The sequence below is a fragment of the Rhipicephalus microplus genome, chromosome 3 (assembly GCF_043290135.1).
Source record: "Rhipicephalus microplus isolate Deutch F79 chromosome 3, USDA_Rmic, whole genome shotgun sequence".
Lineage (NCBI taxonomy): Eukaryota > Metazoa > Arthropoda > Arachnida > Ixodida > Ixodidae > Rhipicephalus > Rhipicephalus microplus.
In genome coordinates this window covers 64603831-64614156 of record NC_134702.1, presented here as the reverse complement: position 1 = coordinate 64614156, position 10326 = coordinate 64603831, and the positions used below count along the sequence as shown (strand labels likewise).

Here is a 10326-nt window from a genome sequence, read left to right as displayed (position 1 = left end):
AAGCCAATGTGTTACAAAGTACTCTACGCCAAAAGATAGTCGTAAAGACGCGCCGACTTCCTGGGTATCAATTGACGCCGACATTGCGAAACGTGCACCGCAGTGAAGTATTCAGAGCACTTTGGAACTCCATAGAACTGTGAAGAACAGAGGTGCCATACCTTTCACGTGCCCGCTTTCTGTGGAATAGTGTCACGGAACGGTCGGAGTTCTAGGGATTCACAGGTTCGCCGTCACAGGTTGACCGTCAACGCTGTAAAAGCTGCGGTAGCTACAGCGTCAAAGGGCTTTTCAGCTTCGCTGTCTACGTTTGTGCGAGTGAAACGCATTGGCTTTTGGGCCTCCGTCATCGTACAGATCGTACATCGTGATCGTACACTGCGGCGTCAAACGAGTACGTCATAAACATCGGCAAGGCTCAATGTGCTCTGGCAACGTTGGCCTAAGGTCACGTGCCAGTCAAAATTGAAAGATGGCGAGCGCTGGACGAGGAAAGGCAGCTGCGAATCCGTTTTTCGATGACGAAACTACCGAAGACGTTGACGACTTCACTTTCCTCAACAGTGCCCGCAAAAGCAGTTCGCCGTACTCACTGGGAAATGAGCAAAACCTCCGCAATCGGCAATGGGAGCAGCAGCGCGGGCAGCTACTGCTCGAACGTCAGCAGCTGGAAGACAGCATCCTGCAAAGCTCCAACTCGGCCGTGCGCGTACTGTATGACACGGAACAAGTTGGCATAGCCACTGCCGAGGTGAGTTCCTTGTCTCCCTCATTATTAGTTCGGGGCGCGGTATAAAAGGACGCATTGTGTGCTGTTTCATCCCGTTGCAGAAGTAATCAGCTGTTTCGTCCCTGCATCTCTAAACATTGTTTCGCCAGAGTTTACTGCCAGTATTGCGGTTCGAGGAGGTGTATTTACACCGCGATGTGAATGTAAATTAAAGAGACGACCTTTCTGCTAGCGTTTTGTGCCTTTTGATCTCCGTGCGCTGTTGTTTTAATTCAACCTAAACGCAGACACTCCCGTGACATGTTTACGAACTTTAGTTTAGCACTCTGCAGTCGTGTTTAAAATGTTTGTATGGCCAACATTGCTAATGGGGCTCTCAGGAATACATGGAAAAACAGAGCATCCGTTTGTCGGATCCTTGATAACTCGCCAGAAACGTTGTTGTAACACACCGTCACTGTTTTTAGCCGGAGGTGAGAAACGCTGTCACTCGTTGAATCCGAACTCTGACTGATAATGTTGGCTTTAACGCATTGGGTTAGTTTCTCGGTAAAACGCGGGCCGTTTTACTTGCGATGCCTATCGTTTGAGAAAGCCAGCCGCCCCATATACTACGCCTCTGAGCGCACAGTGGTGTTCCGAACGCCCTTCAAGACGGTGTCATGTAACGCAGCTCGTATCGCAACGCCTAGCTTGTTGCGCACTACGGGGTGATGTGTCCATTCTGAAGCGGTTCAGTAGCTTTTCCACTCTAGCCTTTATTTTTATTTTATCTCTTGACAGGAATTGGCGCACCAAGGTGAACAGCTTAAAAATGTTGATCGTAAACTGGACACCATCAATACTAACCTCAAAGTCAGCCAGAAGCACCTGAATTCCATGAAGGTAAGTAAGCGGGACATTGCAACTTGTTACCCTCATATCATTGAGTTGATTGAATGATTGACAGCCAATGCAGTGTCACTGTGACATCAATCACATTAGGTTGACAACATACTACTTTCCTGATTTGCCAAGGCTTTGGGGGGTGGGGGGGGGGTAACCTTACATAGATGATCTCCATGTGTTTGGGCAAAATAAGGATCGAGCAGCCTGCTTTTGCTGGCAAAACCATTTCATGCCAAAAAAAGCTTATGGGGCACATTATCTATAGTTGTATTTTTAATTGTAGTAGTTATTAAATGAAACCAAGCTAAAACTGATAAAAAACGAACTTGCCATCGATGTGGGAAATTCGCAACATTTTTCTTAGCTACTGCCTGGCTACATCCACAATTTTACCTGCACATGATTGCATTTACTTATTCGGTTCATCATACCCTTTAAGCTGTTAAAGAGTGCGGAAAGCACCACAGGATTCATGAATTTTTTAGACAAAATTATCAGCGCAAAAAGACTGAACTTTTAAAAAAGAAACACACACACAACGCTTTTTTGTGCTGATAATTCTGTCTAAATAATCATGAACCAATTCTCCCAAGCAGCAGTTTTAGCATTCATGAAGTCACATATCCATTTTAATTGCTTTGAAAGCCTGACTTGTAAAGCTGCAAAGACAAGAATAATTTATATAGACATCAGCTAGCACATCATAAAAACAAATGCATACACAAGTTCAAAGCGAGGTTTTTAGTGTGTGCCAGTTCATTTATTAAGATGGACAGTTGATGTACGATCAGCTGCTCACCAAAGCTTGCGTGTTGCATTTTCACAAACCATGAGAAAGTACTTGAAGTGTTATATAGCGCACTTCGTAGTTAACTACGAAGCCGTGTTTTGCACCAGCCTTATTCTCTGCCCTTTGTTGCAGCGTTAAACAAGCTGAAAGTTTTACACTGCAAATATATAACTTCATCGGTGCTTTTAAGGACCTTTCCTGTGCTTCAATTTCATTTAAGCTGAATTTATGCCAGCATTTTCTTCAAAATACAAGAGTTATATTTCGTTTTCACTTGCAGAGCATTTTTGGAAGCATCAAGAGTTACTTCCGCGGCGGTAGCAGCACTGATGCCTCTAGAAATGTGGGTGCCACTGCTGGATTTGGAGCTGAGGAAGAAGAAGAGCAGCCTGCGACCGACCTCCAGAAGGCGTTGAACAAAGTGAAACAGGAGAGCAACGCGTCGAGGCCATCCACGCATCCTGCCTTTAGAGTTCGAGGCCTAGACACCTCTGGATTTGGGACCGGCTTTGAGGACGAGCAGGGGGACTTCGCTGCGCGGCCGCAGCAGCCAGCCTACAAGAACCGTTCAGCTGAAATCGAGCAGAAGCTAGACTCAAACCTTGGTAAGATGTTTAAGTCTCGTTATTTGCTGTGCGTGAACCAAAGTGCTAGACCTAGGCTGTTCTTGAATGAGAAAAATTGTTGGTTGTCCTCCCTGCGTTTCATAACTTGTCGACTGTTTTTTTTTCACCCTTCACGAACTTTCTTCTGGTTTGCAGTTCTCCAAATAACTGATTTGCTATGTCTGGTTTATTCTTTTGTCGCAGGAACAGGGGTGGTAAAATCAGGTAGATGTGAAGAAGGGATCCGATGGTGGAAAGTGTTTTTGTGATGAAAAGTGTTTTAATGTAGTCCACGGCACTTAAGTATCAAATTTTTGTCTGTGCGTTCTGGAAATGGGAATAGATGCAGTGGACAGGAAATGAACTTATTGGCTTAAATTACCGTGTGCATTGGCACTCTGTGCGAGTTACAGCACAGTAGCCATGATTGACAAGACCCATAGCCTACACTGACTAATACAAGAAAATGTGAAATTGATTTTGTCAATTTCAGAAACAGTGTTTACATCACTGATTGTTTTTTGTGTCTCAGCGGCTACGCAATGTCTGCGCCACTTTGACCACAGGAAGCACATTGCAACTCATATTGGGTGCGACTGTACATGGGCATTGTGTTCAACACACTCTGTCACATCGGCGTCTGAATGAAAGCAAAGTGATATATATGTGACAAATGTTTTGGCTAATGACTTGAAATTTATCTCAATGTATCTGTTATAGTATAACACTGCGAATCCCTGTAAGACTACCATGTTAATGAAGACCTTGACTCTAGCAATGAAGAAGCAGTTCATCTTAGTGCAAATCTTAGTTAATTTTACAGCCAAGCTTACCATAAAAACTGGAATATAGGTTGCCCCCCCCTCCTCAAACTTGAATCTCCAAAAAAGAAATTTTTAAAAATCGCAAGGTATCGCGGTGCACCCTTACGTTGATAAATACGCGACACAACAAGCTGCTCTGTGGTGGCGTTTTTTACTTGGACACTATGTGGTTGAACGCCAAAAGGCCACTAAGTGCTTTCACTCAGACTCGTCCGAACTTGAGTCCATCTAATGCGCTGCTGATGAAGCATTTGCGGAAAGACTTGCACATCATCTCTTCTGGGAAATTCTTTCTTAGCCTCTATGTCGCCCCGCCGTGGTGGTCTAGTGGCTAAGGTACTCTGCTGCTGACCCGCAGGTCGCGGGATCGAATCCGAGCTGCGGCGGCTGCGTTTCCGATGGAGGCGGAAATGTTGTAGGCCCGTGTGCTCAGATTTAGGTGCACAGTAAAGAACCCCAGGTGGTTGAAATTTCCGGAGCCCTCCACTATGGCCTCTCTCATAATCATATGGTGGTATTGGGACATTAAACCCCACATAGTATCAATCTTAGCCTCTATGTACACTAAACACATGTAACATTCTTGTATTCGTATCAATAAAAAATATGAAATCTACTTGATGCAATTAGCAAAACCAAGTGGTGTGCACAATTTTGTACATTGCATCTCAAAGGGTTAACCTAACATGATAACAGTGCACACTAAGAATTTACAAGATGTGTACGATGAATGACTGAAGCGAGTACTAAGTGTGCGTTTCCTTGTTACCAGCGGAACTCGACAGCGGTTTGGGGAGACTGAAGTTCTTGGCACAAGGCCTCGGCAAGGAGCTGGACGACCAGAACGAGTTGCTGGACAACTTGACGGAGAAGACGGACCTGGCGGAAGGAACTGTCGTGCACCAGAACAGTCAGATCAGGCGAATTCTCAAGAAGTGAACGACAATGCGCCAGATGCCGTTCTGATCTGCCCGTGACCAGGTTGACATGTGATGCCCATGACCAGGTTGACGTGTGAAACACTTTCGAATATTGGTGCAGAAGAAAACGTCACAAGATTGTGTTTCACCAAGGGAGTTTGTGGAGCTTAGGAGTGAGCACTCTCATTAAGTATCCATAGTTACAAAATGTTCCTTTTGTTGCAGTTTGCCTTGGTATTTTGCAGAGTGCAAAACTTGCATTGAATTAAAACAGTTTGCTAACTGTCAGATGTTGCTGCAACACTAAAAAATTACAACAGTTAGCTGTTTCCAAGCAGGTATATGCTGCATTGGCTGATGAGCAATGCAGAATTGTTCCAGGTAGAAGCATTGCTTTTGGCAATATCGTCAGTCACTTTAACGCTAGAAGAAGTGTTAGGGAAGGGCGTAACATTTTCTTGTTTTGCATTAAATACCTGTTAGTGTTACCTTTATATTATAAATTTTTTCTGTTAGAGTCTAGGGAATGTGATAACACAGCTTTCTCGTCTGGTATTATTTAACTAGACCAAGTGTGTGCTCTGAGAGCACTGGGGAACGTTTTACTCGATGGGGGATCACTGCTGCAAAAGAAGTTATTTGGGCTTGTTAGTATTTGTTTTGATTTATCTGTATATAGTAGCACTCCCTTATTTCTTTTTTATGAGTACTGTCTGGGGCAAATCACTGCTAATAAAATGTTACTCATTGTTGTGGTGGTATAATGCTGATAGTGCTTTTGTGAGGAGAGCACAGCTGTCTAGTCAGGAGGTCATGCACAGATTCAAGCGGTACGCTTTGTACACAGGCTTCTCTGATTTTTCTGCAGTTACAATCAGTCATTAGGTATCCTTGATTGTGTCTCTATTAACAGAGCATCGATGTAATAAAGCATTAACCATTACATCAAACTGCTTGGCGATGGTTAGTCCCGATTTGCCCAGCTTTCGAGCTTGCATCATTGTTGCGGGATTGGCATCTGTTACGATACAGCGGTGTATTGCGCTCCTTACAAAATGATGATCCAGTAGTAAGCATCAGCTAACAACCTAGGTTTGATGAAATTTAAAAAACTTGACAATAACCGTTGGCGTTTATGTCCCAAAACCATGATACATTTACAAAGGACGTCGGGTAGAGGAGGACTGTAGAAATTTTGATCACCCACAGTTAATTAACGAGGACATGAACAATGAGTAGATCTGGTTTTAAAAGTTTGTGGAGAACAAACATTGAGGTAGCTGATCGTGCCTTTTCTTACTTGCCCATTGTGGATGTATTATCAGAGACTCGTTCAAATCAACTCATAATTCATAGAAGCTGATGAAAAAAAAAATATATATATATAGACCTGTATAGAAAGCGACACCTGCTGTATAGCCCAGGGCATGAGCCGTCCAGCGCAACAGAGGTATGACAGAACTACATCGCATATTTGTACAGAAAATCTGGATAATTTTAGCAGCATCGTTCGCTGGGTGTGCACTCATCTGTTGCTTAGCCAAGACCGATTTTGCTAATGTCCACTCATTTGGAGACAGCAAGTCACATAGGCAATGTTGTAGGCAAAATCATGCAAACCGGACAATGATCTTCTTAGCCAAAGTCAAGATATAGATAAATCAAATTGGAAACATGCACTAACACGGATTTCCTGGATAATGGCTGTCTTCTGTTCTGATGCAAGGGTGTCATGCATACCATGAGTCGGCCAGTGCATGGAGTACGTACACAATATGTTGATATGTATTTACAAAATATAGAGGTAAGAATTGTTAGAAATGGTCACACGTTCACAGTAGAAGTTTGACTGGAATCAAGTACAGGTTCAAAACACGTGAATCGCATTATCGGTGAACGTACCTCCAGCAACACTTCTTTGCAAATGCCAAATGGAGATACAGAGCAACTCCCACGTGAAAGTACTAGAGCACGCATCTAGAAACTGCCGTTGCTCTAAATGGAACTTCAACCTCCTGATGCTAGACATTTCACGTGCGAGAGTGGCCAGCCAATGTCGATGAACAGCGGCAAACGAAGTGCTTTGTATAACTCAACTTCAGATTCCTTGCTTCACTGATTCTTCCCAGCAATTTCTGCATTGAGGATGTTTTTCTGTGTACTACAGTTTGTGTACAAATGCCGAGAGGAAGGCTTGATTACAAATTGTCGCGTAGCGCAGAGAAGTTGCTGTTAACATTGCTGACATCACTTGAGGGGCCCCTTCTTAGAGCGTAGAAAACATTGATTAAATGTTAGATTAATTAGCCACGAGAAAGACAACTGCTGGCGTCCTTGATAGACCACAATAAGGAAGTATGATATAGATTCTACAGTCGGGGGAGTGGCGAGAAATGTTTTTTTTTTTGGGGGGGGGGGGTGGGATGAGAGGTGTTGAACTTCCCACCCTCTTGGCTACGCCACTGGTTCCAGCTTAGTGTTTACGACACAAACCATAAGCACTGTTGGTAAATATGGTGACATATGCCGCCCGATTTCTACAAGTTTTTCCATTTTTAAAGCTTCCTACCTATCTTTTATACTGGTATCAATGCTTCTATTTATTGTTTGCATGTAGGAGGACTTTTGAAATAATGCATATAAATGCAGCCACTGATAGAATTTTCAGGTAATTGTTTTTTAGATTTCTATGCTACTATTTGGGCCCACCCTCAAGGACGACACGAACTTGTAGAGCAAACAACAGCGATTGAAATTTTGGTTTCCTCTAAATGAATATTATATGAATAGTTCATGAATAAACTTCATGAACACTTTATTTTCTGGTGACAAATTATATATAAAGCAAGGTATTTGTCCAAAGCATCTTCAGAGTACTTCAACAACCTCTGCAATAAAGAACCCTCATTTTGGGTAAACAAAAATAATTTTTGTAGTATTTTGTTTCATTGTAGTATTTTTCAAGCTCAATTGTGATCTTAATTTTGTTTTTGTTCAAGCATGGTTTTGCTTATAGGAGTCCAGCTACCTGCTTTGGCAAGGCCCATCTATCCAATAACACTTCCTAAGTTACCAAAGTTAATTTGCTGAGATATAGTGCTGCAGAGATCTCGTCCAACTGGGAGTTGTACTTTGCCACTTTTGCTTATTAGGACAATGATCTGATTATCGTTGATGCTTTGGCCGGGCCCGCTCCAGTGGCACGCACGCGTAAACTCTAGCAAAGTTGCTTCCCAATTTTATGATTCAGCAAAATGAAGTAACATACACATACCAGGTTGGTAGGCGCTTTTAGCTAATTGATTCTGTTCCCCGTTCCACTCATACGCTCAACGCCACCGGAGCGCAATGCGCGTTGTTGGTTTTAGCCAAGCGTCTTTTGTTCTTGGCAATCGAGATGCCACCAGTGCATGAAAATGAAAAGCATGTTGAAAAGGAAAATAAAAATTGTACTTATCTTGCAGCAAGAAAGCAATCTTTGTTTTCAGTGTGAATTGATTTACTTTAGCGTTATAGTGGCGCTTGATGCATGATCATTAAAATTTTTTGTCACCTTGACATGGAGCGGGAGTACAATCTAAGCCTTCAAGGCAGCACATACACGTTTCAAACGCGCTGCCACAAGGCACAAAATCAGCGTGTTGCCTTGTGACAAGTCGAACAAAGAGTGTTTCTGAATATGGATGTTGTTAAAAACAAAATTGTTACTATTGTATACATAAAATAGCTTACTAACGAAGGTTTGCAGAGTCCTTTTGACGAAAGTACCAAAGCAGCAGCTCGAGACGCTTCTTCATGGCCCGAAGTATCAGCTCTGGAAGTATCGCTGCGTAGAACGTCGCCCACATGTGCGGATTTTCAAAGGGATTGGTTGCGACGAAGCGCCATTTTCCCAGGCGCCCTCTTTTCATGCAGCAGCCTGTGCTCACTCTCTTCAGAGCTGTTAGTGCCTGCTGTTTGGCGTCATACAACAGACACCGTGCTATCACACGCTTTGTAGATATATACTACAAAGCGTGTGCAGTCTATCGCAGATAACGCTGATTCAGGAAGGTAATCATTAGAAATGGTTTCTGTGAGAATGCATGTCCCCTTTGCTCCTCTTTCTGACGAAGTTTCTCATCTGTGTACTTGGAGGCCATCAAAACTCGTCGGACCTTTGCATGCATGTAGAATGACTTCGTAGGCATCGCTCCTGTGCAGTAATATGAAGCCCGCAGTTTCAGTAAATCAATGCTGCGAGATTGATGTCTGTGCTTTTAGGCTAGTGTGTAGCTCTCTGTCACACTTGAATTTGGAACTATTTGAGCATTTTGTTTAGAAATTTGTTAATGTGTTTTTTACTTAAAGATCGTGTTCGCGCCAAACATTACAAGAAAAATCAGATGTGGTTTTACGTAAGCGGATTATACGCCCACATGCTAGTGCTTTTCGCTCATATGAAATGCCCAACTGTGACCATATTCTATGGCTGCATCAAAAACTTTTTTTATGTTCTTTCAGACTACAGCGAAGGCACTTATGTGATGTCACGCGATTTTTGTCAACACAACATTCCACCATCATTCATGTCTGCTGTGTGTTTTTATGCAATAAAATGCTGGTCACCAATTATACATATTGCAATTTGAGACAATAAGTTTTACTCTCTCAGCGCAACTTTTTCTGCACTGCTTCCTTAGCTTATGTGGTATGACGTGGACATCGACGTCTGATGAAGTGGTCTGCCAAGAGCAAATGGGCACCATTGTCTATGACCTCTGTAGGAGCGCGGCTCTGTGCCATAACAGTATCATCTCTTGTAGAGCACTGTACCAGTGTTTTTAACATAACCTTAAAGGGGTCATAAACCATCCTTCGGACTTGGTGATAAAACACGTCCTGCTGAAAGCATACACTGATGTGAACAGCTTGGCCAAATCTTGTAGTCGTGCAAATCTTGCAGAAAGGTAGGAGAGTTTGGAAGCGGAATGTGAAACTGGCGTGAGTAGAAATGCCATAAAGTGCAGATTTCCCAGGCGCTTTCTTTTCATGCAGCAGCCTGTGCTCACTCTATTCAGAGCTGCTAGTGCCTGCTGTTTGGTGTCACTCAACAGACACCGTGCGATCAGCCAATCAGTAGATACTACAAAGCGTGTGGATCAGGTACAGTTTTTTCCATATAGTGCCGCCACGTGCCGTAAGCATGCTCCGTAGTCTACTAACAATACACAGTAACCAACGAAGGCGCAGAAGAATCACAACAAGAAAAAGTGATGCCATTTCATCACGCCTGCTGATGTAACCATCTTCTTTCATGCCATCCTTCCCTGTGTAGCTTTCAGTGCACTTGTTGGTATAAGAGAAAAGAGAAACCACCTACCCAAAGCATGCGACGAATTCCCGGAACTTCGCTCGCACTTGACGGAGTTAAAACATCTCTGTGGGAATCGATATGCAAAGAAATAAACTCCAATAAGAGTGTCATTTGATGATTTCAAAAAGTATTGCAGGACCCTTCAATATGAATACCCATCAACTGGTTCATCTATTTTTTTACTGCAGATTTCGCTAAAGGTTTCAGAACTGT

The 10326-nt window shown here is 43.1% G+C and overlaps 1 protein-coding gene across 1 annotated transcript; it reads left to right on the top strand.

Moving 5' to 3' along the window:
- The first annotated feature begins 442 nt into the window (after window positions 1-442).
- Window positions 443-9373, top strand: Snap29 (Synaptosomal-associated protein 29kDa). Its single transcript, XM_037424906.2, has 4 exons — window positions 443-751; window positions 1514-1615; window positions 2689-3013; window positions 4610-9373. The coding sequence occupies exons 1-4, from the start codon at window positions 473-475 to the stop codon at window positions 4774-4776; spliced, it is 873 nt and encodes a 290-aa protein (XP_037280803.2). The 5' UTR covers window positions 443-472; the 3' UTR covers window positions 4777-9373.
- The last annotated feature ends 953 nt before the right edge of the window (window positions 9374-10326 follow it).